Raw genomic sequence first — 27772 nt, 5'->3', positions numbered from 1 at the left:
GTATTCCAGAGCCCTCTTTTCTCATCACACAGAGCATGTTTCTGCATCCAGCATGAGGCACTTCCCTTGTCATCATGGTTAACCTCTCTCCTGCTGGTTTGAATAATGCTCCCTTTGCCTTTGCAATGATCACCACCGCCACCTAGTCCAAAGTCCTTTCCACCCTCAGGTCTTCTAAGGAACAGCATCTCCCACGACTAGCTGTGGGACAGAGCTGGGAGCTCTACTACAAACTGTGGAGTTAGTGTATCCGTAATATAAGAGGTTGGTGCCATTTATTAGCGCTCAGCACACAACAGCATTTTTTTTCTGTCGCTGTTCACTCAAATGCAAAAGCGGCTTTTGATATAACCATGTCCGTACACCGTCAGCGCAGGTATTTGAGCACCTGTGTTTTACCGGCCTGCGAATATTTGTGAAAAGTTAGTTTTCAGCTTAAGGTTCGAATATTCACCAAAAGTAGATTTCAAACTGTATAAGGGACTCTCAGTATTTCAGGCCATATTATATCATTATTGCCATTCGGTCAGAGAGCAGAAACTATGTCCCCTGACTTAATTTGCAATCATATTCATAACACTCTTTAAGATCAATCTGAAGACCACGGTTTATTTGCTGAAGAAATTCACCCGGAATTTCAAAGAGTGAATACATTTGAGAGTTTTCCAGTTTGCTCCCAGTCACACTCCGCGAACAGATTAAAAAACGTGAAATGCATCAAATCGACTGGGTACAGGAAAGACCCTACAGAGTAACCGTGCAAGTTCCTTCCCACACCAAAGCTAAGGCAAGGCATGTGCTTACTGCAGATGCAATGAGTTAGTTCTGGCTCTTGTGTATAGATGGACATGGCTTCTTTCCCTCTTTTGTAAAAGGAATTTCATATGCTGGAGACTCTTTGTACATATTTGTAATGACTTTATTAAAAAAATCAATTGTTCACTGGGAAGAAAAGGTCTTACTTTTTATTTTCTCTCCAAAATAGAGAAGATCATTTACTATGAATTCTTTCCCCAACCTTGCACCTGCTCCTACTGAAGTCGATCAAAGTTTTGCCATTGACGTTCACTAGAGTAGGCGTCGGCCCTGTGTTACCTTCTGGAAGGCTAAATGCCATGTCTGAGAAGAGGCGAAGACTCTTTTGCCCCATGAATAAGAATCACCACAACTAATATGAGACAGGGCAGCTCAAGGAATTGCTAATAGACTATAGAGCCCATTACCTCTGTGCTGCCCAGCACACGTTGATAATGACCAAAAAAAAAAAAAAAGTATTTGACCCACAGCTGTTTGGTGGAATATGTGAACTGAGTTGACCTCTGCCCTTCATGTGCAACAAGTGCCCACAGTACAAAAACACCACTATACGTGGCACTAAACAATCTCAGGAGGGAGGAGGAAGGTCCAAGGAGACTGAGCTAGTCTCTCACCTCCAGACATGGCTCTTCCACATCAGGACTGAAGTCCATTGGCAGCAATCAGCATGAAGAGAGTTACTCTGCTACGGCTAGCTCTGCACCTGCTCTGTAGCGAAAGGGAGTCTCCATTTCAGGCTCCAGGAGCGTCAGACCAAAACCCTCATGTGCTTCTGTAATTATAGAGACACTGGAAGCTTAGCATGGCTCGCTCCCTCAGGGCGGTCTGATCACATATCATGGCCTAATGTACTGAAATAGAACATAGGAGAACCATGCACATGTCTCTGAAGCTAGAATACAGGCCTGGAACAGAGGGGAGAAACAAGAGTCAATAGGGCACTTTGAGGAGGCACAGAGATGGAGAAAAGGCGCTCACATCTCCCAGCAAATTAGAGTGTTATGGCAGGTGTATGAAGTGAGCTGTAGCTCACGAAAGCTCATGCTCAAATAAATTGGTTAGTCTCTAAGGTGCCACAAGTACTCCTTTTCTTTTTGCGAATACAGACTAACACGGCTGTTCCTCTGAAATCAACCAAACGGAGAGATTCCCCCCAGTGAGCAGTAGTATCAAGCCTTGTGTTAGGCTTTTCTGGAGTGTTTTGGCAGTAGTGGAATGTTTTAATCCTATCAAGTTACTATTAAGATGCTAATTCACTCTCATGTTCGCAGCTGGAAGACAATAGTCAGGGGGGAAAAAAGGGAAGAGAAGAGAAAAGACCAATAACAGATATATCTTGCACCTATTGATGGCAGGGGAGGAAACACTAAACAAAAAAAATCTTATTTATAATCAGAATGTCAAATGCCATCAGTAGTTTTAATCTTTCTCCTATTAACATTTTGATGCACTTCACTATCGTTCCCCACAACACAGATTTTTGCAGTAGTTCCTAAAGGCAAGCAAAGAGTCACTCCTAACTGGAACCAGGTTTTCAGAACAGCCTTGAGACTCTAGAAAGCAGAAACTACATATTAACCTATAAGTTTCACTCAATGGTATTACACAAAGAGAACTGAAGCCGAACCCATTCATACTACATTCACCTGTGTTTCCTTGCAGAGTCAGCCATTTGCCATTCGACCCAGATAAAAGTTCACCCAGGCTATGATACACATGTCAAAATTTTATGCCAGTTGGAAATCTCTCCTGTTTCTTACAGAATCTAAGGGACCTTTCCTTTGGAGACAACTAGAGGACTGTTTGGCTTAGTCCATGCTTTTCTAAAGAGGCTTTTAACAAAGGCACCTCACCGCATTTTGTGGGGCAAAGCCTATACTCCTCTCCCTTCATCCCAGCTCTCTCTTAATTCAGGTTTGATTCAGATTCTGCCTGCATCATTTCTCCTTTGTCCTATTTTTTTCCAAGGAAAGTTAAGACAAAACCCAGTTGCCATTAGCTCCTGTTTGCTTTAATTTTTCCCCCAAGGAGGCTTTACAGTAGGAGGGGAGGAAAGCAACCAATACATACGTGCAGCCCTGTTTCCCTGAGATACAGTTCTTCCTGCTTGATTATCCAGTCAAGTGGGATTGTAACCTTACGGCCATTTCCACAGTAATGAGCATGGAAGATGCCATGATTGCTTAATCAAGCCATTTCTCTGTGCGTTCAGCAAAAAGTAAATTGTCTAGTGAAAGAGAAAGCTCCAGCTTGAGACACAGTGAACAAACATCAAATCCATTTGCATCCTAGTGCCAGCGTAAGATTCTCGACAGACACTGTGACAGCAGAATACAGACTCATGCTACTCCAGCACATAGTCTGTTCATTTGCCTATTAAGGGTACAAGCCACTGTCCTTAAAAAGCTTTTTCTGAAGCTGAGGCATTTGCTTGTTTAGGTGAGATGTGGTTTATCAATAGAGAAAGTTTGTCCCAGTCTACCCTGGATGGTGGAACCTGACTGCAGGGTCCTCATAATGAACAAACTCTCAAGTAAAATGCACCCTGCATCTATTTCACACAGCCCTCATAGAAGGAGGGGGCCACTAATTGCTTTTATTAGAGGAGTTGTCACTGTGATAGGGAATTTAGAAATATTGTCTGTTTGCATGCAGGCTGGCCACATCCAGATATATACCCTACATCTAGGAGAAATCTTAAGATGAGCTACAGGACTGTCTTTGGACATCTCAAATGAAGCTCGAAAGACTCCAAATTCTTTATGCCTGTACAGACTGGTAGCATTTGCATGCAACGCTCCACCCTGTTAGCAGGCATCAATCCTGCTAGGAAACAATGAGGTGGATTTTGCTGACTCCCTACAGAGAGAGGATCAAGTGTGGGCTGAGCAGCCCCGAAAGAGGAGCCTTCGTAACAGCCAAGCCTAGGAAGAAAGTTCTGAGCTAAACTATATGTTATTGGATTGCCATTTTGTTTTTTAAATAAAGCCAATCCCCAGGAAACAGCACGAGGTGCTTTTTTTTTTTTTTTTAATTAACTCTATAGAGTTTGTGGGCTGTGTTTGAGAAAGCCACCTCCGGACATGGCCTTCAATTAGCACTTGAGCTTTTGTAGTAAAATTCAGACCTGGCTTTAATCTCTCCCCATCTCGCCATGCTCTCCCACTTGCAGAGGAAGCAGGTAATCTGACCACAAACATTAAAGATGGAACATTCCAAAACTGAGAAAATGCCACCCCCTCGTGGTCTCTTTAGTATGGCCCTCTCCTATTTCTCTTGAGGTTTCAGAAAGATCAAGATGGCAACCCACATGTTTTAGGGTATCAATGACAACAACAGGGCTATCGGCCACCGGCCTCTCCCAAAACCCTAAATGAACCTCTGAACCAGTGGTACTGAAGGAGTGTTTCCCCAGGTAATATAATAGTGGCCATGTAACTTTATGACGACAGATTCTGGGGAGTCAGGAGGCTGTTTAATGACATAACTCCAGTCTGCTGTCCTCTCATGAGTCAGTTGAGGAAAGCTTTCCTCCAATATTATGGACTACACACATACAATGGGAAACTCTCATCATGTTTTCCCTACAAACAAGACATTTATGTACACTCAGATAACAGACAAAGAGGGGCTAGCCTGGGGTAATTTGTGCTGTAGACAGCAAGGACCTCGGCCCCAAGTTAGCAGTGAAGAGTGGCAGGGATGGATTCTGACTCTGAAGAGTTGAAAACCCACTCCCCTTCCCTCTCCTTAGAGAACTCTTCATGCTAACGGACTCTGCTCCCTGCTACAGACGTAACAACATGCCAACCTGCTCCCCTGGTTGGATGGAGAGAGAGAGCTGCGTGAAAGACCGGGACAACAACCCACTAAATACTTGGAAGCAAGGAGTTTCCCAGCTTTTTCTTCTGTCTGCTCACATGTCATCCTGATGGTGGTATGTGTTGTGGTTAATAAACCTGGAAGTGAGCTGAGGTGGTACCATCTTTCCAACAGCGCAGAGTCTCCACCGCGATGGAGCGACAAAGGGGACAGGTCTTCTCCCTGTCAAACCACAGGCAGAGGCACTCTTCACAAAACACATGCTGTGGAGAAAAAGGGACTCGTCAGGCTGAGGGGAGGGGAACAACCCCGTCACCCAGTGCCCGGATGCAACAGAAAAGCTTTGGTACAGGAAGCAATGCAAGTTCAGAAGGAGGGAGCAACCTGTAGGATCTCACTCACCCATCTGCATGAACAATAAACCCAAACATGAGCACACTAGCCCCACACAGGTAATAACTCAGACATCGGCATCTCTTAATGAAGAAATGGAAACACACCTGTCCAAACTATAGTTCAGTGCGGGATGTCTCTCTGGGTGCATAACAGCAGGGCTCTGTGCTCTGCCCTAGCTATCTCTTCTCTTCAAAGTGCAATTCCAGGTGCGGGCCAGGCTCTCCAAACCTAGGGGTATGTCTAGGCAACATTTTGGAGTGAGTCACAGCAAGGCTCGTGCTAGGGCTCTAAAAACAGCCGTGTGGGCAGCACTTTGAAGTTGCAGCTTCAGCCAGAGCTCGGGCTTTGAAGCCTACGGACGGCGGTTGGCTTCAAAGCCTGAGCTGCAACTTCCAAGCGCTGTCCACACAGCTATTTCTAGCCCAGGTCTGTTGACCCTCTGTGTGGACCAGCACTAGAGAAGGATGAGACACACAGTGCCTGCAAGTTTCACAGATGTTTGCTGACAGTAGAAGAATGGAGAGACTTGGGGATCTTGGTTATAATCTAGGCTCTGCAGGGGAGTATCTATGTCTATGCTATGTTGGGTGCTTGGACAGATGTCCACTGGGCACTAGACAGAGATACTATGTCTATTTCTATGCTATGTTTAGAAGTGACAAGGCTAAGTTTGATCCCACAACGGGTTTGTCAAGTTTGGTGTTCTTACCTGGCACATAAGGATCAAAGGTTCCCTGAACTCCACTTGGCAAATAGCACAGATGTCTCCAGCCTCACTGCACTGCTGGCTGGTTGCACGGACTCCATAGGTCTGTTAGGGAGAGGGAAGAAAAACCTCTCATTGCAAAAGGATTTAGATTGCCTGGTTTGTTCTTGTACACGCACACAGATGCTTCTTTTCATGCCCAGCTTTTCTACACTTACAAGAGCCCACTGGAAACTAAGTTACATCGCTGCACTGTGGCGGATACACAGAACTTGGGAGTCTGGAGATGAGGGTCCTAGTCCCCGCTTTCACAGTGACTTTGTTGCAGGATGTTGGGTAAGTCACTTCACCCCTCTGTGCCACAGAGTCTACAGCTGTGGAATAAGGATAATGATATTTATTGAGCTCAGTGGGGTGTTGTAAGGATTAGTTCAATATCGTTTGCAAAGCACTGATAGAAGGTGCTTGGAAAGTGCTAAGTATTATTATCAACAAGTTACCTCCAAAAAACCCCCAAAACACTTTTCATCCACAGACCTCCAAGCTCTTTATAAAAAGGAGGGTTTATGTCATTACCCGCACTGTGCGAATGGGGAAACAGAAACCTAGAGAGGTGAAGTGACCTGCCCAAAACCATATGATGAGAGAGTCAAGTGTCCCAACTCATAGTCCAGTCCCCTATCCATTGGGCCACACTGTCTCCAAACATACACAGTGCCCATGCCAAGTGCTGAGAAAGTACCATGGTGTTAGGTCCCATATCTATACTCCACATGGCAGAAAAGCCACTATAAAAGATAATAACCACAGTTTTCTCCAGCAGTGGCTGTAAATACCACCATAACACTACTGAACGTTGCCATGTTTGGGGCGAATACGGTAGTATTTATTTTAATAAAACTGCACATCAGGGGATGTCTTAAAGTCTCTGCCTCACACAGACACACACACAAACGGCAACTCGCCGTTTTATTAGACTCAGTGCATCAAACAATACTATTCAGCACCTCTCACCATCACATCTCGTACATACTTGTCAATCTGTTTCCAGAAAAGGGATGCAGCATCTTGCAATAGACCCGCCATGCACTGTTTCATTAACATTGTTGGGAAAGGGAAGACATCAGGAATTGCTTCCCCACCCAAAAGTTAGGTAGGGCTACCCGTCACAGCCATGGGGTGGTGGGTGTCTTTTTCAAAAGTACCATAGATCTGGCACCCTGTGCAATGCTTTACTGAACCTTTCCTTTGTGGCAACATTTCCCACGTCAACCTGGCCACACACATTGACTACTTACCTGAGGGGTGCAAAGGACCTTCAGTGCCTTCCGGACACTCCCCACACGGCCACAGATGTCAAAAGTCTGCAATAGAAACATTTAGCTTTAGACACTGTTCACAGGGTTATAACAGACGTAGAGTCCTGTAACTTGGAGAGCATCTAGGGTCTTTTTCTCCAAACCAATACTCACAGGAAAGAAAGAGCCTGGGAAGCAGTAATACCCAAAGAGACTTAGGGGCGACAAAGAGCAGAGAAACAGACATGAGCGGTCACTGCAATATGGTAAATAAAAAGGACTATAACTTTAAGCTGCATACCCAGAGACTTCACGTTAGAGGAAGGGGGACAAAATAGTCTCTCTCACTTTCTCGACACCTCTGATGTGACCACATCTGGAACATGGTGGAACATGGAACATTTCTGGACTCTTCATTATAAATTGGGAGGAGTTCAGAGAGGATCAACAAAAATGGGGGCGGGGCCTGATTTCTGAGAAAAGATTAAAGGATCTAAATACATACAGCATGGCTAAGTGTGACAAAAGGTGAGTGAGTGTGTGTGGTGAGGGACACGACACCTGTCTACATATCTCAAGGAGGCCGAGAAATTATTTTGCATAAAAATAGCAGTGAGGGTAGAGGTAAGAAAGGGAAAAGTCTGACAGAGCATCAGGGATACATTTCGGAGAGTTTAATCTCTCAGCCTGTGGGACAATCTCCCAAGACAAATAGAGAAAGCCATACTGCAAACTAGACTAGACAAGATGTGAGAAAAGGCCCCATAGGGAACAGCTCTGCATTAGCAGGGAGTGGGGCTGCATGGCATAACAGGACTTTTCCATCTCTAGCTTGTCTGGATACGAAGCGAGTGGGAGGGCAAGGAAAAGACCTAATATGAAGAACTGCATTAGACTTACAGGATATGCACACACATCAGAAACACTGGATTTTTTTGTGTGAGGGTTTTTTTTTCTTTTTGGTTAGTGTGACTAAGTGGGCTCTCTGCAGAGAATGCCTGTGAGATCACCATGCAATAGATGTGGAATAAAATGCAGGCAGCAGTAATGCTTCCAGTCAGCAGATAAAAGGGCTCCAAAGGTCCTTCCATAATGTTTCCAGTCAGCTCCTAGGGCTTGAGGCTGCGGACTGTTACGGATCTTTAAAAGTTAATGATCCCTAGATAGGTAGCAGCAGCTCTCTCTCACGCAACCCCATTCTCTCTCTCTGGGGCTTATTTGTATCTCTGCTGGGGCCCCACAGTCTCTTCTAGCATCCTCCCTACAACGTGTGTTTCCCTTGCCACCCACTGAAATCTAAATTGCAGCCACCATCTTTCTGGCCGAGGAATTGCTTCACCTCTGTTCACAGCTAGCCAGTGCTGCTCCTTAATGAGCTGGAAGGGCAGCCATAAAGCAACACCAAGTACCTTCAGCCTCCACTGGTCCAAGGAGAGTGAGACTGGATGGGGCTCAGATCAGGATCCCTGATTTGGCAATACAAATTCCTGCCTGTAGGCCGGTGAGCCAGCCCTTCCAAACTGTTTTCCCAACCCCTCTCCTCTCCTATGCAAGTGAAGCCTATAGAACTTTGGGCAGAACTCCTCTCTCTGGTAGGGCATTAAGACATGGGCGTGCATGCATATTAACAGCTGGGATTCCCGCACCAACAACAATCCCTGTGTTTACACGTAAGTCAGCCATAGGCATTGAGGTGACCACTGCCAGCTGCTCTACACAACCTCCCTATAACTCGAGCCTGCCCTTTTGCCTTGGAGAGGTGATACAGTCCAAGCTAAGCCCTGGATTTCTGCCAAGAGCACAGAAGGTCTGAGCACCAAATAGGCTTTTGTGGTTTTTCTAATGTGGTTTGTGGCTTTGCTAATGTGGACTCCTAGGGGTATATTTTCAGTGTGTCGGGCAAAGAATTAGACTTGCAACTCCTGTGACTGTAAATGGGATCCGAGCATCTAATATTCCATGCACTGTATTGGAAATGTATACCAGCCTATTCCCTCTCCCAGTCCACATCTCTCACACAGTGTCTCCAGTGAAAGGGGAGCTGAAATCCCTAGCCTGATTGTCCAGGATTTGGGGTATGGCTGACAGACACTAGGGGCACCATAAATGATTCCGGACTCTCAGCCACTGGGTTGTATTATCTTCCCACTTACACTGGTTTAACTCTACTGACTTCAACAGAGTTACTCCCAACTTACTTCAGCGCAGAATGAGAGGAGAATCAGGCCACGTTTTGCCAACCTCTTTGGCTTTTCCCAACACTAGGCTGTAGGCTAGAGGCCTTGGTTGCAGGCAGGAATTTAGGATTAAAACAGGTGTTTCATGGTTAAAGGTAGCAGATATTTGCTTACAGCAGAAGCGGCCGGGTAGTTCCCTCCCATTCCTGACCTCTGCTGTTGGTTATGAGCCATGCGTTGGCAGTGTCATGAGCAGGACAGGGCAGAATTGGCAGTCAGAATTATGCAAGCGAAGAATTCACAAAAGATGCCAAAGAAGGGCAGCTTTAGTGGCAGGGGGGCAAGGTCCTGATCTGCTACAAAGGTGCTCTTCTGAAGTATGTGCACTGATGTCTCTCCTCCCACCACAGAGCCCTTGTATATCAACAAGGTCCTTGAATAAAGCAGGAAGGAAAGAAACTTGCACGCTAACAACATATGCAGAGAGACTTCAACAGAAGGGAGCCCTGCAATGCTACTCCTGAGCCACAGTGGAGGGCAGTAGATCGTTATTCTCCTTCGATACTGCAGCTTCTAAATCACAAAATAGGAGAACTTTTCAGGACAATCAATGGCTTCATCAATCCAACTTGCCATCCAGCTACCTCAGAAGTCAGCACCTCACCCTGTGGAGAAATGTCAGCCTATTCCATAAAGAAGAATGACCTGAACCTGGGATGCTCTCTCCAGACAACAGGAGCCATATGAGGAGCCCAAGACTGGAAACATCCCTTCCCCTTTCCCAGGCGCTGCCCATTTACACAACAAGAGACACCTAAAACACTACAGGAAATCAGAGTCACTGCGTGACTCAAAGCCATGCCCCACATGGTGCAGGAAGGACACAGAAGATCGCTTAGGTCCCCTCCTGGAAGCTTACACTCAATCCCACTTTTGTGTAGGGAAGCTTCCTACCACCCTAAAACATGAAACAGTTCAGTCCTCCAAAAGCACAGTGGAGAGCACAGGCAGGCAGTGTGTGCCAGTGGATAGGCACTGCACTGGGACTCAGGAGTCCTGGTTCTATTCCTGGTTCTGCCATTGACCTGCTATGACCTTGAGCAAATCACTTCAGCGCTCTGTGCCTCAGTTTCCCCTCTCTCCATTTGTCTTGTAATCTCTTTAGACCAGGGACTGTCCCTCATTAATGTCTGTACAATACCTAGAACAAATGGAGCTCTCTAGGCAATACAAATATATTACAAAGAAGCAGCTATCTCTGGACTTTACAGACTTAGGCCATATCTAGCTGAGCAACTTGCACTGACTTAAGAAAATCTGTTTAAAAACTAATTCCAGTTAAATTGGTCCAGCCCCCTTATGTGGACAGACTGATTTTGGTTTAAGAGTGTCCACATAAGAGGCTTACACTGTTTTAACTTAATCAGTGATGCACCTTTTTAGTTTAGAGAAGGCTGTAAGCTAAGCATTCAGCCTGCCTTTCTTGAGCAAACTAATGGAAAGCATGCCAAGAGCAGTCTTCAATTACATCTGTCCACCACTCAGCCCCTGGATCTCTAATCAGCCCGGTTTCAGGCAAGGACACTGAATGGAAATGGCACTACTCATTTTGTCCACATGGGGGCAGCAGAAAAGACTTATTCTCCTATTACTAGACCAGAGGTTCTCAACCTGCGGGCCCAATCAGTACACAGCTGCAGCCCATGTGACATCCTCAGGGCCATACAAGATGCAGTCCACATAACACAGAGAGGGCTGCATAGGGCACCCACAATGGTAAATAGGTTGAGAACCATTGCACTAGACCCTTCTGTATTCAGTACTGTTGATTACACTATACTTTTATTCTGCCTCACAGGAGGAGCAGGGATTGATGGGGAAACCCGGAGCTGGCTGCAATCTTTCCTCTGAGGCTGCATTCAGAGAGAATGGTGATGGGCAACTTCTCCTTGTGCTACCAGACAGTTCATCTGCAAAGTCTCTCAAGGCCCTAGACTGTCTCCCATCCTCTTCACTGCTTCTAGATACTTGGACAGCTACAGCTGCTCAAACCAGCTTTTTCCATCTGTAATTGGCCAGGGGCTGTCTGTCCAGGATCCAGGCAAAGCAATCCATGCCTTTGTGATTTCTAGGGTTGGCTACCACAACTCATTGGACTCGAACACATTGACCTTAGAAAACTCCAGCTCGTCCAGAATGCAGCAGCTCGCCTCCTTAGCAACACTAGCCACGAAGAACATAGCACTGCAGCACTCGAATCACCGCACTGGCTCCCCAGACAGAACTGGGTAACTGCCACGATCACAGTCCTCATCCTGAAGGTCATCCATCACAACAGACCAATTACCCAAGAGCAAGACCTCCCTTGGGAGTTATGTTCCACAGGAATAAGAAAACCATCAGCAGCATAGGTCAGACTGATGAAAGCGGGGCACACACATTGCTCAGAAACCACCTCAAGGCAATGGTGAGAATCACACTAAGGACCTTACATCCTTCAGAACTAACTGCAAAACTCACTTCTCTTCCCTCGTCTTGCCTCGAGTGAAAAGCAGAGAGGAAGATGAGAAACTCTCTTATACACACACACCTCTCCCAGAAACCGCCTGCAGAAGAGGGTGAAATTTAGTTCATTTGTCCATCTCTTAGTCTGGGACCTAACATTTATGCTTGTAAATGCAATTCTGCCCTAGAGCCTGGTTATTGTAATTAAGAACAACGGCAAACTCCAGGAAGCTTCCCATCTGGACAAGATCCATTGTGCTGGTGGGGATGCCAGCCTCAGTCTCCAGTGGTGTTAATCCAGTATCTGCCATAAAACTATGTCCATCGGTCAGAGCTCTCATTCTGGCTGCACTAGTATGATGTCCTCACAGGCACATAACTAAGCATGGCTGCTTTCATAAGTGTAACGGGTAAAAGGATGATACAGCAATTAAGGTGCCAGCCTGATACACAGGGCTTGTCTACATGAACATTTAGACCGTGGCAAGCTATAAATCTATCTCGCACGAGTCTGTTGTGGTCTCACTGTCCATGTGGACCCTGCTGAGGCGTGTGAACAGTTAGCTAGAGCACTCGGAGCTAGAGCAAAGTGCTCTGAGGAATTGTTAACGTACATCAGCACGGTGCCCACTGACAGACAGTGGCAGGCCAGTAAGGGGCAGGATTCATACCCCAGCTTGCTGAGGTCTAATTGTTCATGTAGGCACACTCTCAGAAGACTAGGATTCAATTCCCAGCTCCACACAGACTTCCTGTAGAACCTTAGGCCACTCATTTAAATCTCTCTGAGCCTCAGTTTCACCATCTGCAAAGTGGGGATAATAGTACTTCTCATGGGTGTTGGGTGGATAAAATACTTTGAAGAGCATGAAGTGCTCAGATACTTATATGGCCCCCATGAGTGTTATATCTAAACTAGTACATTTTAAAAGAGCTTATTTAAAAAAAAATCAGGGATTTTGCTGCCGTGTACAGAGTTTACTCACCAGGCATCCCCTTACCTTGCAGAGACTATACAGTATGATCAGGATCCCTCCTAGGAAATAGCTGCTGGATGGATCATCCCCCATGATGTATTTGCACCACAACTGGATGGGGACAAGCGAGCGGAACAGCTGGCTCAGCTCTTCAATAACCAGATAAAACTTTCCCTGTAAAGCATAAATGATACAAATCATCATCACTGCCAGGGGCCCAAAAGGAGAAAAGAGAGGCTCAGACATAAGAGTTCATGCTTTGAGGAGTCCTGCATGTCCATTAGCCACTCAGGCACTTTGCTAATGGTTGCACACACCAGTATCAGTGAGTTGCAACTATTGCCCTCTTCACTGTCATCTAATTCAGTGCCCAGAAAGGGAAAAGTATCATCTCATTGCTTCCTTGTGCTCCCGCAAGCAGTTTGTTTTATCCAGTTGTTGTCTACAGTCCTACACTTAGAAGATTTTCAGGGCAGGGACTCTTTGCTATATGTTTGTATAGTGCCCACAAGGCACTGGCTTGTAGGCATTGTTGTATGACCAATAATACTAACAAATAGGAAGAGGAGTACAAAGACATATTTCACTTTCCCTGGTCCCACCACTATGCTGAAGGCAGAGAATTACTATTGTACAATCAGCTTGGCCTCCCTATTTTGCAGAGAATCCTGGTGAATCAAATTGCAACAGGCCCTCCCTTGCTTTCCAGCATTCCCTTCTGCGCAGTGTGTGCTGGTCTCACATACAAACTCTGAGACACAAAGACCAGCTCTGAAATACAACCTTTAGTTTCAGAGTTGCTAAATCCTCCTAAGAATTGTATTGGGAGAGAGAGTTCATCCAACTAACTGCTCTACATTAGGGAGCCATGCACCTTGCAGGAATGGGCCCTATGCCCTTTTTAAACCTCTACTGAAACAATCCTCTCATCTTGGGTATTTCCTCTAGATTGGAAACCATTTGTTCTTACAAAGGACACCATCAAGACGTCATTGATTACCTCCAGGTTTTTCATAACCCCGGGAGGCTGCAACAGAAGTACGTTTTCTAACCACATTTTCTTTCACTCTATAGCAGTACCGAGAAGCTGGTCACATAAGTAGGATCTAATTTTGGGTCTCCCAGCCTTGAGGAGGATTTGTTTTTGTGTTGTCACTCATAGTTTAGAAGGAAGAATTGATGCCAGGGCAAAGGGGTGAGATGAGGGGTCGTAAACGTAAACGAACAGATCAGATGTCATGGTGTTAACACTCTGAAAAGTTAAATTTCAAGATGTCAAGATTTGGGATGGGAAAAATTCCCCTAGAATTTTGCTGCGTGCATCACAGTAACAATATCGTTGATGATGTCATCACAGGTCGCTGTCATTAATCGCCATCGGTGGGGCGCAGGGATTCAATCCTCTGCAGTCCAGGAAGAAAGCAGCAGCCAGCACCCTCCCCCTGGGTCTCAGAGATGAGATCACTTGGCAGGCTGTCCTGCTGTGCTGAACAAATCGAATCCTTCAGAGAGCTCTGGCATTCTCATGATCTCATATCCCCCCTGGGACAGTGAGTGAGGTCACACCAGCTAAAGGACCTGGGCTTTTTTTCCCCTTCCCCCAACCCTCCTCTTTTTAATCCCATGTGGCATCACATAGCAAAAATGTAACAGCAACAATCTGGGATTCTAAATGTAAGCAATTTATTAAATTAGCACAAAAGGCTCTCTCGCCAGACTCACGCTTCAGTACGATCATCATTTATTTCATAAGCCCCTGTGACAGAGGGTCGCAGTTTGCTAATGACTAGTCTATCACTTCCTTTAGCATAGGCAGCTCTCCACACACACATACACACACCCAGCATCCAACCCTGATGAAAACAACTGGCAAGTAAAATGCACTGCAAATTCCTAAAGCAATCCACTTTGCCTCTCCTTTTTAATCCTTTCTCCCACTAGACTCAGACTTTTCCTTCATCCAATTCAGCATCCGTAACAGACGGCCCTGGTATAGGTCAACACTTGATCCTCCAAAGATTTCAGATGTCTTCTGTGAAGCTATGGGATAACAAGAGGAGTGCCACTCCTGTGAAGCTCGGGAGCTGGCAGGGCTAAAACTAAGCTCCTGCAGAGTTTCTGAGCTTCCCGGGGGTGGAGCACAGGGCTTGGAAACATTCAAGTGAGCTCTGGCCAGGGAGCAGAAGCGTAGGAAGAGGCAGAGATGTACTTGCAGCAAATGGAAGACTCTGATTCTGTTAACTATGGTGCCTCCACTCCTGTAAAGCTAAGAAGTGTTACATATAATTCCAACTCAGTCACGTCCCCTAGGCTAGCACTTCCCACAGGCTTTTACTGGTAACTGGAGGACTTCTCAGCAGCCTGGAGATGTGTTAACAGCCCCAGCTACCAGCATGAAATGGGTATGCACCATCCTAGATGACTCACCACCACCAGAATGACCATCCAAGAGAACCCTGCAATCGGATACACTATTGTCACAGCCAGGACGGGTGCAGCTACATAGATAGCGAAATGAGATTTCATAAAAGGAAAGAGTGCCCTATGAAATGTTGCCCCAACAAAATTAAAAGCATTGCCTTCTGGGAGCATGGAGTACAGAGCCTGTACCCATCAGGTACACCAAGTCTCAACCCTCCAGGACATTTGTCTGTGACATGGCCTCTTTTTAAATTTAGGAAAAATCTCAGAATAGCCATAAAACACTGGCAGAGATATGAGCCAGGAAAGAAGTAAGGTCCTTCTCTTTTACCAGGTATATTGTTTCCTTTACCCTCAGCTGAAAAATTTAGCATTTCTGATGTCCATAACTCATTACAGGCATCTTTGTGAGTGCTGCCTATTATTAAGGTTGGCTACATGTCCCATTCTAAGACCCTGTTTCCAGTTGCTTATAAAACTTTGCTGAACTTTAACCATGTGGGCTGAAGTTTTCCATGCCACGTGTCCTCCTCAGGCTTTATGTTATTTATTTAATTAATTTGTAGGTTTCAGCTATTTCTGATAATGAGGTGAGGGAAAAGTCCATTGCTTCGCCAGTGTTAAAAATAAATCAGTCATAATGCAACCCTTTCCTTAAGAAGGTCCAGCACCCCTACACTTCAGAGCAGGGACCAAGGAGTGGCCTCTGTCAGGATATGCCTTTTGCTATTCCCATCACCATCTTCACAAATGTGGCCAAACTATTAGCCTTTGAAAAAAATCTCCCTTCGTACATGCTTCTTAGAGACTTGTTAGAGCGTCACCTAAAACCTGAGGATTCTGTCCACACCAAGCATTCGCCAGCCCCCCACTGCTCCTTCGTGTGACTGGATTGCACATGTGCCATCCCAACAGAGCAGATGAGCATGCTCCAGCCCAGGGCTGCAGGGGCTGAGGAGGCTCCTGAAACTGCAGCTCTCACCTGCTCCAGGACAGGGTGGGGCAAGGAACCAGAACTATGAGCAGAGCTTCTGTCTCTCCTGTGCTCTCACTGACTCCTGGCTGGTGTCCAGTATGGAGGAGGAGGAGGAGGAAAGTGCATGGATAGAATGTAGAGAAAAGTTGAGGGAAGGGGACAAGGAGAGAAAGAGAAATTGGGACAGGGAGCTGAAGTGGGGCAGTGACTAGAACTGGTTGGAAAAGGAAATAGGATCTGGGATAAAAAGCTTGAGGAGTGGAGACTGAGAATGGGATGGGGAGTCAGTGATGGGGAAGAGATAGGACTAGGACAGTGAAAAATTGGAGGGGACAGAAGGGTCTGTGACCACTAGAGAATAGTCTTTTCCAGAGTCTGGAATGGAACCCAAGATCCCAAAGTCTCACCATTCCTCTACTGTCAGCAATTACCTGTGAAACTCACTAGCAAAGTATAGGAGTACTTGTGGCACCTTAGAGACTAACGAATTTATTTAAGTACTCCTTTTCTTTTTGCGAATACAGACTAACACGGCTGTTCCTCTGAAACTAGCAAAGTATGTGTTTCATTTCCCTCTGGTGCTGGTCCACATAGTGGATGACAGCCTACTACTGCTCTCAGTTATTCCACTAGCTCAACTGGCAGAGATCTGTGTGGTAGATCTAAAGGCAATAAGACATGATGGAATTTCTTTTTTCACTTTCCTTTTTCTATCCCCCCGCCTCCTGCAAACAGAGGAAATTACACACAAAACTAGGGGAAAATATTATGAAGGTTGCACTGTGAGAAGTTAGGAAATGCCAGAATTAAGGTTGCCTGTACAACCTTAATTAAGACCCCATGTGTGTATGCATTATGATACAGTCTTTAATTATATGATCACATACTTTTTTCCTCACAAGCCCTCTGCTTCATTCAGTGCACAGGATGGATGGTGCTCATTTAATGAACAACTATTCAATATTTTGTCTTCATGTCATTCCATGCATGACCTCAGGCCTCATTTACTGCACAGTGTTTAAACCCTGCTCTGAAGCCAGAATTAATTTCCACACAGGCTTTTCTATGGCTCTCATCCCCATAGTATCTGAATGCGTCACAAACATTAATTTATTTTCACAACACCCCAGAGAGAGGTAAGAAGGTGCTATCCCCATTTTACAGATGCAGAACTGAGGCACAGAGAGACTAAGATCAGAAGTATCCACTAATTTTGGGTGCCCAGTTTGAGAGACCTAGCACCCAATGTTTCTGAGTGCTTCCCATTATATAGCACTTTATCTGTTCAAACCGCAGCTCCTGACTTGAGTTGCAGCTGTGAGTGCTCAGCATTTCAGCAAATCAGCCCATAGAGTCTCAAACCAGGCACCCTGAAAACGAGGAACACACCCTTACTGACCTCCTGCGGAAAGTCTGTTCAAGTGACTTGCCCAGCATTGCACAGGCACTCTGTGGCAGAGGCAGAGAGAGAATCCAGTGCTCCAGGGTGGCATTCAGCTGCCTTAACCATGAAGCCATCCTCACCTCATTCACTATACACCTCCAACTTCTGCAAGAAATGAAGCAGAGGACCTACAGAGAAAAGTGTCCTTCACTACACAACCCTGATTCATTCCCAGAGCAGGCTGAGCCAGTGCATTGAATGTGAGGGGTCCTGTGGAGAAAACAGCATGGTGCTCATGTAGTTAAAGACTTTCATAACACATATGCGCAAATGGGCCAAATTGAGGCTGTAGGGGCAACATTAACTCTGGTATTTCCTAACTTTTGAGCGCTTGACGTTGCAACCTTAATGTTCTTTTAACGGTGGGTGGGTGTGCGTGGCAATGAGACAACTGTAAATTGCGTGTGATTGATTCCCTGGAGAAGTTCTGAGTCACCCTTGCCCAGTTGCCAGCATTGTTAGGACATATCCTAAAAGAAGAGGATGCTGATGAAATCTCTAAGAGAAACCTGCTGGCTTTCAGACCACAGGACAGCAGGGAGATAGGCTCTAAGGGAGAGGGCTTTTGGTTACTTTGCCAGCACAAGGAAGGAAACAGGTTGGATAGAATGAGAAAAGAAAAGAAAAGAAAAGACTGTTGCCAATATGTAAAGGCAGGTGAAAATTCACTGCAGCTAACTATGAATAATTTAAAAGGGGTTTTCTTTTTTCAATTTCAGTAAACGTGAGCAACTCCCATTGGACCTCTGCCTAGTCACTGGGAGTTGAAGGTGCTCAGCACTTCTGAAGATCAGGTCCCAGATCTCTCAAGTTGGCAAGTCAAAAAACTAAGGTACCCAAAATCAGTGGCCACCTCTGAAAATGCTGCTACAACCCTACCTCACGGGGCATTACGAAGGTAAAGACATTAAAGACTGTGAGGCACTCAGATACTGTTGGATCATATTAAAGAAGTTCTGTATTAAAATCACAAATGAGTTTGATTCCCCAGAGTTTAAATTCCAGGGTATTACTAATTAAGAGGTCTCTTGGTTTTTGGTACTGTTTCTCTCCCTCTATGTGTGAAACTTGCAAGCTGCTAATTGTGTTAGTACATTCTAAGACAGAGTCTATTCTCAAAGCAATTCACAGAGAGAGAGAGACTCAAAGCAATACTCTAACAACAGAAACAGCACCCAGAGACTCCCCACCCTTTTGTTGTATTAACAATTGTGATTAAAATAGAGATAGAGGATGTATGTGGATGGATGCTTGGTGTGGATAATAACTGAATGATCAGGGAGGTGCCAGCCTAAGAATCCAGTGTCCATCGGCTGAAGAAGGCGTCAAGTGGAAATAACCAGAGGACCCCCCGGAGGGCAGACTGGAATCCACCCAACAGCCTCAAGAATGGGAGAACCAAAGAACAAGATAACATCTTGGAGCCGTCAGGAATGTGCTATCTGCTGATTGATTCAGCAACAGCATGATGAAGCAATTCCCATAGACTGGCATAGGAAGAAATTCCTATAAAAATAGACTCTAAAAAGTGAGAACTTTGGGGTCTGATTCTGCAAACCAACTTCCAGGAGCATCAGATGAGCATCTGACAAGGCCCTGCTCCCTCCTCATGTCCAGGCCACCTGGCCAGTGGCTCGGCATGAGCAACTCTAAGGCTGGTAACTATGATAACAACCTTGCAGAACCTGTGTGTGTGTGTGTGTGTGTGTGTTTGTATGAATGAATGTGTGAATAAATATGAGATTGAATGGAATGTTATAACTAGAACTAACTGCTTACTATGATTCTTTCTGTATTCACAATAAATGTGGTATTTTGCCTTTTTCCCTTTAATAAGATCCTGCTGGTTTTTATTTTATTGGTACAACAATACCACTAAAAGAAAAGGAGGACTTGTGGCACCTCAGAGACTAACAAATTTATTTGAGCATAAGCTATCGTTAGCTACAGCTCACTTCATCGGATGCATTCAGTGGAAAATACAGTGGGGAGATTTATATACATAGAGAACATGAAACAATGGGTGTTACCATACACACTGTAACCAGAGTGATCACTTAAGGTGAGCTATTACCAGCAGGAGAGCGGGGTGGGGGTGGGGGGGAACCTTTTGTAGTGATAATCAAGGTGGGCCATTTCCAGCAGTTGACAAGAACATCTGAGGAACAGTGGGGGGTGTGGGGTGGGGAATAAACATGGGGAAATAGTTTTACTTTGTGTAATGACCCATCCACTCCCAGTCTCTATTCAAGCCTAAGTTAACTGTATCCAGTTTGCAAATTAATTCCAATTCAGCAGTCTCTCGTTGGAGTCTGTTTTTGAAGTTTTTTTGTTGAAGAATTGCAACTTTTAGGTCTGTAATCGAGTGACCAAAGAGATCAAAGTGTTCTCCGACTGGTTTTTGAATGTTATAATTCTTGACGTCTGATTTGTGTCCATTTATTCTTTTACGTAGAGACTGTCCAGTTTGACCAATGTACATGGCAGAGGGGCATTCCTGGCAAATGATGGCATATATCACATTGGCATATGTGCAGATGAACGAGCCTCTGATAGTGTGGCTGATGTGATTAGGCCCCAACGAGAGACTGCTGAATTGGAATTAATTTGCAAACTGGATACAATTAACTTAGGCTTGAATAGAGACTGGGAGTGGATGGGTCATTACACAAAGTAAAACTATTTCCCCATGTTTATTCACTGAATGCATCTGATGAAGTGAGCTGTAGCTCACGAAAGCTTATGCTCAAATAAATTTGTTAGTCTCTAAGGTGCCACAAGTCCTCCTTTTCTTTTTGCGAATACCGACTAACACGGCTGCTACTCTGAAACCTGTCAGATACCACTAAGCACCATAACCACTTGGCTTTGTGGTGATCAAGGCATAGTTTGTTACCAGCAACGGACTGCGACATGTGAATGTGTGAGTCATCTCTTCCTTTGCAGATTCAAGTGTCATCAAGGACGGGAGAGGAACGGACACCTTTGGCTAGCACCGCTATCGGAACAAACCATTGTTTTTCAGTCACACTATAGCAGAGGATTGGGAAAAACTTAGTCATGGAATGTGAGTTACACAAAAGAACCCTCCTGTGTCTCCCACACTGCGTCCAGGTCAACGCTGAAGCCACAGATGATGAGACAAACTATGGTGATGCCGTGAGGCGGGGAGGAAGCGAGTAAAGGGAGACTGAACTGAATGGAGCAGTGGAAGGGTGGCAATTTCAGGCACAGGGTCCAACCCTTCACCTTTGAAGCCAGTAGAGCATTTTAATGGGAGCAGGATCAGGCCTATAATGACAGAATGTAAATTACCCACAATGTTAAAAAGGCCTCTTTTTCCACCTAAAAAAGCCCAGTGGAGCAGAGCAGAAATTTCAATAGCAGCTGGGTTCCTAATTTCCACAGGAGTGGGGCTTGGCTGCCACCCCACATGCTGAAAGCTCTCCATTAAAAAAAAAAAAACCCAACAAATGTCATTTGGTTCAATATAAAATGAATTAAAGTAAATTAAACTGTAGGAGCCATGTGGCCTGTGAAGGCCTCCATTGTTGTACATCTATAAATGGCAGCTTTTCATCTTCACTGCTAAGGAACGACAGCTTGGTGGGTGTGGAATTAAAAGTAAATAAATAGAAGAGACACGCTTACTGAAGATTGCAGTTTAGAAAATCCCAGGTGCATGTGAGATTCCCCCATCCCCTTCCCATGTGGCTATTAAACAATCTTTGCTGCTCTTCCAGGGAATGGAATAAAGGGGAACAAACAAAAAAAGAGAGAAAGATGCAAAAATGCGTGAGGTAAGAGAGAAAGGAACCAGGCTTCTACTGGGGACAAACTTCCATCCAAGGAATCTTGATTGCTGGAGGCTTTTAAACAATTGATGGGGGCAACTTTTCTTCATGGCAAAAGGGCTTTCCTGGTCCTGTTTCGTATTATCCATCTTCCCCAGGAGAATCACGGAAACCAGAAGCTCCATTTAGAGGGGAGAAAATAAATACAAGGGGAAAAAAATCCAAGGGCTCAATTGTTTTAAAGCACTTTAATGAAATATTTATCACTCCTTTTAAAGATCTGGACCCAAATACTCCCAAATGTCCAGGGCGTTTCATATGGCCCATTGTGATTTGGGTCCTGGTCCTGAAAAGATTTATGCATGCACCAAGTCTGTGCCCTTGTGAGTAGTCCCAATGGTAGGTATTCAGCACCTCTGAAAGTCAGGGCTGAGCTATATAAAGTTGGCCACTCAGGACAGAATCCCCTTTTGAAAACTTGTAAGTGACTTATCAAAGGACGCAGTGTCAGAGATGAGATTAGAACTCAGGAATTCCTGGGTTCCTGGCCTGGATCAGACTACTACTCCATACCTCTTATCAAACCTCTATTCCTCGTCTCCCTTCCAACCCAAGGATTTTCAACATGCCCAAGAGAAAGAGGAGAATGAGAGCATTGGAGAAAGCCACATAATGTTCAGAAAAGCCTGGGAACTTTGATGAAGGGTAGGAAAATCTTGAGGCGTGGCCAGAAGAGCCAGAGTAGTTTTGGACTCAGAAGGATGGGACTAATCTGAAAGTGACTGGTCTGAAGTCAAACTGAGAAAGATAAAAGCCTGTACATTAGGCCCCAATTACCAAGTTTCACTATAACCATTGCCGAACACCAGAGAGGCACTGCCAGCAAACACAGGAGAAAATCCCGGCCCACCCCCTTCCTTCTCCATGGTGTTGAAATATATCATCTCTTTCACTGGTGGCATGAGGTTTTCCACTCCTGCTCCTAGGCCTGGCAGCTAGAAACCACTGCTTTGATCAGGAAGAAGAATCCAGTAGCACCAGCATTATCTCATGGCAGCTGAAATAAGCATCCATCTCTCCACTCTGATTTTAAGTGGACATTCCTCTGGTAGCTTTCACCTTGAAGGATCCCAAAGCATTTTGTTACATTAGCCACATATAGATAAGACTCACCTCCCCCGTCAATGAAATCACAGACTCATAGAATATCAGGATTGGAAGGGACCTCAGGAGGTCATCTAGTCCCACCCCCTGCTCAAAGCAGGACCAATCCTCAACTAAATCATCCCAGCCAGGGCTTTGTCAAGCCGGGCCTTAGAAACCTCTAAGGATGGAGATTCCGCCACCTCCCTAGGTAACCCATTCCAGGGCTTCACAACCCTCCTAGTGAAATAGTGTTTCCTAAATCCAACCTAGACCTCCCCCACTGCAACTTGAGACCACTGGAAATGGAAAGCAGCAGCTGTTTAAACTGCAAACAGCAATGCCATAATTATAATTTTGGGCAGAAAGTGAAGAATACCCTATCTGGCTGACATTGCAAGAGGAGCTGTCAGACTGTAAATACCTTGAATGGATTTTGGCCAAAACACAAAGAGTATGTCTACACTGCAAATGGGAGCATGCCTCCCAGCCTGGGGAGATAGACACTTTCTAGGTTCACTTGAGCTAGTATGCTAAAAATAGCAGCATGGACATTGTGGCACAGGCTAGCCACTCAAACATGGACCCTGGGGATTGCACTACTAGATCCACTAGCTACTAGATCGCATGCCCTGGTTCTCATGGGTGACTTTAATTTTCCTGATATCTGCTGGGAGAGCAATACAGCGGTGCATAGACAATCCAGGAAGTTTTTGGAAAGCGTAGGGGACAATTTCCTGGTGCAAGTGCTAGAGGAGCCAACTGGGGGGGAGCTTTTCTTGACCTGCTGCTCACAAACCGGGAAGAATTAGTAGGGGAAGCAAAAGTGGACGGGAATCTGGGAGGCAGTGACCATGAGTTGGTTGAGTTCAGGATCCTGACACAGGGAAGAAAGGTAAGCAGCAGGATACGGACCCTGGACTTCAGGAAAGCAGACTTCGACTCCCTCAGGGAACGGATGGGTAGGATCCCCTGGGGGACTAACATGAAGGGGAAAGGAGTCCAGGAGAGCTGGCTGTATTTCAAGGAATCCCTGTTGAGGTTACAGGGACAAACCATCCCGATGTGTCAAAAGAATAGTAAATATGGCAGGCGACCAGCTTGGCTTAACGGTGAAATCCTAGCGGATCTTAAACATAAAAAAGAAGCTTACTAGAAGTGGAAGGTTGGACATATGACCAGGGAAGAGTATAAAAATATTGCTCGGGCATGTAGGAATGAAATCAGGAGGGCCAAATCACACCTGGAGCTGCAGCTAGCGAGAGATGTTAAGAGTAACAAGAAGGGTTTCTTCAGGTATGTTGGCAACAAGAGGAAAGTGTGGGCCCCTTAATGAATGAGGGAGGCAACCTAGTGACAGAGGATGTGGAAAAAGCTAATGTACTCAATGCTTTTTTTGCCTCTGTCTTCACGAACAAGGTCAGCTCCCAGACTGCTGTGCTGGGCATCACAACATGGGGAATAGATGGCCAGCCCTCTGTGGAGAAAGAGGTGGTTAGGGACTATTTAGAAAAGCTGGACGTGCACAAGTCCATGGGGCCGGACGAGTTGCATCCGAGAGTGCTAAAAGAACTGGCAGCTGTGATTGCAGAGTCATTGGCCATTATCTTTGAAAACTCGTGGCGAATGGGGAAAGTCCCGGATGACTGGAAAAAGGCTAATGTAGTGCCAATCTTTAAAAAAGGGAAGAAGGAGGATCCTGGGAACTACAGGCCAGTCAGCCTCACTTCAGTCCCCGGAAAAATCATGGAGCAGGTCCTCAAAGAATCAATCCTGAAGCACTTACATGAGAGGAAAGTGATCAGGAACAGTCAGCATGGATTCACCAAGGGAAGGTCATGCCTGACTAATCTAATCGCCTTCTATGATGAGATTACTGGTTCTGTGGATGAAGGGAAAGCAGTGGATGTATTGTTTCTTGACTTTAGCAAAGCTTTTGACACGGTCTCCCACAGTATTCCTGTCAGCAAGTTAAAGAAGTACGGGCTGGATGAATGCACTATAAGGTGGGTAGAAAGTTGGCTAGATTGTCGGGCTCAACGGGTAGTGATCAATGGCTCCATGTCTAGTTGGCAGCCGGTGTCAAGTGGAGTGCCCCAGGGGTCGGTCCTGGGGCCGATTTTGTTCAATATCTTCATAAATGATCTGGAGGATGGTGTGGATTGCACTCTCAGCAAATTTGAGGATGATACTAAACTGGGAGGAGTGGTAGATACGCTGGAGGGCAGGGATAGGATACAGAGGGACCTAGACAAATTGGAGGATTGGGCCAAAAGAAATCTGATGAGGTTCAATAAGGATAAGTGCAGGGTCCTGCACTTAGGACGGAAGAACCCAATGCACAGCTACAGACTAGGGACTGAATGGCTAGGCAGCAGTTCTGCGGAAAAGGACCTAGGGGTGACAGTGGACGAGAAGCTGGATATGAGTCAGCAGTGTGCCCTTGTTGCCAAGAAGGCCAATGGCATTTTGGGATGTATAAGTAGGGGCATAGTGAGCAGATCGAGGGACGTAATCGTCCCCCTCTATTCGACATTGGTGAGGCCTCATCTGGAGTAGTGTGTCCAGTTTTGGGCCCCACACTACAAGAAGGATGTGGATAAATTGGAAAGAGTCCAGCGAAGGGCAACAAAAATGATTTGGGGTCTGGAACACATGACTTATGAGGAGAGGCTGAGGGAACTGGGATTGTTTAGTCTGCAGAAGAGAAGAATGAGGGGGGATTTGATAGCTGCTTTCAACTACCTGAGAGGTGGTTCCAGAGAGGATGGTTCTAGACTATTCTCAGTGGTAGAAGATGACAGGACAAGGAGTAATGGTCTCAAGTTGCAGTGGGGGAGGTTTAGGGTGGATATTAGGAAAAACTTTTTCACTAGGAGGGTGGTGAAACACTGGAATGCGTTGCCTAGGGAGGTGGTGGAATCTCCTTCCTTAGAAGTTTTTAAGGCCAGGCTTGACAAAGCCCTGGCTGGGATGATTTAATTGGGGATTGGTCCTGCTTTTGAGCAGGGGGTTGGACTAGATGACCTCCTGAGGTCCCTTCCAACCCTGATATTCTATGATTCTATGGACGGGCTTGTATTCAGGCAGGCAGCCTGTGCTGCAACATCCATTTTTAGTGTGCTAGACATACAAGCTTTGCTTGAGCTCTCTACCCAGGCTGGGAGGCATGCTTCCAGCTGCAGTGTAGACATACCCCAAGGTTGATGCATCTTAGGATCTTCAAAAAGAAAAGGAATACTTGTGGCACCTTAGAGACTAACCAATTTATTTGAGCATAAGCTTTTGTGAGCTACAGCTCACTTCATCGGATGCATACTATGGAAACTGCAGAAGACATTATATACACAGAGACCATGAAACAATTATTATTTTAATAATATTTTAATATTATTAAGGTATTGTTTCATGGTCTCTGTGTATATAATGTCTTCTGCAGTTTCCATAGTATGCATCCGATGAAGTGAGCTGTAGCTCACGAAAGCTCATGCTCAAATAAATTGGTTAGTCTCTAAGGTGCCACAAGTCCTCCTTTTCTTTTTGCGAATACAGACTAACACGGCTGTTACTCTGAAACCTTAGGATCTTCAATACTCTTAAGTGGACGAGAGCTTGGGTTCTCCTCTGCCAGTGGGGCTTCCAGCATCTCAATGCGCCCTAAAACTAAGCTGGGGCATCATCTCAGCAAAACCTGCTCGACTCCATCACTAACAGCACTTCCTGCAGTGTGCTGGGTTTTTCTTCGAGGTCTCCCATTCAGGTCTGATCCTGCTTAGTTTTCGAGATCAGAACAGATCACAGCCCCAAATGGTTTGACGGATGCAGAGAGAACAGTGTGTGTGTGTGTGCGCAAACCCATGATTAAGTGATAGCAACAGAGCCTCAGATGTCAAGGGACAGAGAAACCATCAACAACATCTCAAGACAAAAATGGACGAAAAAAAATTGGAGAAATATCACTGTGCAGAAAAAGGTATTAAAAATGAAGCATCTGTGCTGCAAGCCATTATAGGCCCTTGACAGATGTGATCTTACCAGCCTCCCACTGTAGCTGCAAATAAAGACCCAGTCTCTTTCTTCTCCCCGGACAAGGATTAATGAGTACTTGGGATAGCTCTCAGACTAGCAAGCAAAGGCTGTGAACCTTTTCCAGTGCAGCAATTTATCTTGGGATGACTATTCACATCACTTTTTTTGCAAGCTGGATTATGCTCTGACCCAGCACATTAATCTCCCAAAATAAAATAATAACAATAATAGAAAAAAAAAAAGAACTGGACAATCGCCAGAGATAAATTAATAACCATCTCAAGTACCCCTGGTGCACAGGAACAAACAGCTCAACTCCCCTGCCACCCATCTTATTTATAAGCATAACTATTCCTGCTTTAAAAATTCCCTTTAAGTGCTTTGCCTGAGACTTTCAGTGAGGGATGATGATAGTAATATCTTGCATTTATATAGTGTCTTTCATTCCAAAGGCCACCAAAGTGTCTCCTTACAAAATTTAACTGATCCACAAGCTCTACTTACCACATCCATCACTGGTGACGGGTTGGGGGTGGGGGCAAAGAGAACATGACAGCTCTAATTGTGAACAGGAACTTTACACAACTGTTTAGGACAGGAAGTGAAAAACCATCATACACTGAGACCTAGTCTACACACAGTTTCAGTATCGATGGAATAGGTTCAGTTAGGGATGCAATTTTCTACTGAAATAGTTAAATGGGTACTGCACCTGCTTTGGGTGCAAAGGTGCCAATATAGCTTTCCCCCTTCCCTTACAAGAATGAGCTATACCCATATAAGTCACCTTCAGACCCACAAAACTGCATCCACACAGGAAGGAGGTGTTGTGCTGCTTTAACCTGTGTGCAGACAAACCTTTAGGGTGATATAAAGTAATTATTTAAGCTGGAATGTTCCCAGAACACTGGGGTTAACACATCTATTCTTGTAAAACTATAAAATAAAAAGAGTGTTACAGGTCTGCAGTGAACACAAGAGCCCAGAACCAGAGTTTCACATCTCATCCAAGAATCACAGCAGCATAATGTACCCTAAACATGCTGGGGGATTGGATAAGTACTGGCTCAGAAGGAAGAATACCAGCATCTCTGAAGATCAGCCCCCACCGGCCCCCCGGGGGGGGGGGAGGGAGCAGAGATCTCAGGTTCAGTGCCCAAAATTAGAAACTACTTTTTTTAAACAAACATACACCTGCCATAAGAACTCAAATGCAAGAGCACTGAGATCCCGCATGCACATCAGGAAACCAAGTCCATAAAATGAAA

At 45.3% G+C, this 27772-nt stretch overlaps 1 protein-coding gene across 6 annotated transcripts in view; it reads right to left on the bottom strand.

The window, feature by feature from the left end:
* Positions 1 to 582: 582 nt before the first annotated feature.
* The window catches only part of RNFT2 (ring finger protein, transmembrane 2), a 43035-nt gene continuing 15845 nt past the window's right edge, over positions 583 to 27772 (bottom strand). For 5 of the 6 annotated variants that reach the window (XM_048821058.2, XM_048821062.2, XM_048821059.2 and 2 more), the window contains 4 exons: positions 12722 to 12871; positions 7039 to 7104; positions 5744 to 5845; positions 4270 to 4901 (listed from right to left, as the gene is read on the bottom strand). In XM_048821058.2, coding sequence (XP_048677015.1) covers positions 4767 to 4901; positions 5744 to 5845; positions 7039 to 7104; positions 12722 to 12871 — 453 coding nt within the window. In that variant the 3' untranslated portion in view covers positions 4270 to 4766. Of the gene's footprint in view, positions 1589 to 4269; positions 4902 to 5743; positions 5846 to 7038; positions 7105 to 12721; positions 12872 to 27772 lie in introns of those variants that run through there. The other variant, XM_048821060.2, reaches the window with a different exon arrangement.

This window comes from Caretta caretta, chromosome 15, assembly GCF_965140235.1.
Source record: "Caretta caretta isolate rCarCar2 chromosome 15, rCarCar1.hap1, whole genome shotgun sequence".
Classification (NCBI taxonomy): domain Eukaryota; kingdom Metazoa; phylum Chordata; order Testudines; family Cheloniidae; genus Caretta; species Caretta caretta.
The sequence above is the reverse complement of the archived record's forward strand: the minus strand, read 5'-3'. Positions and strand labels throughout refer to the sequence as shown.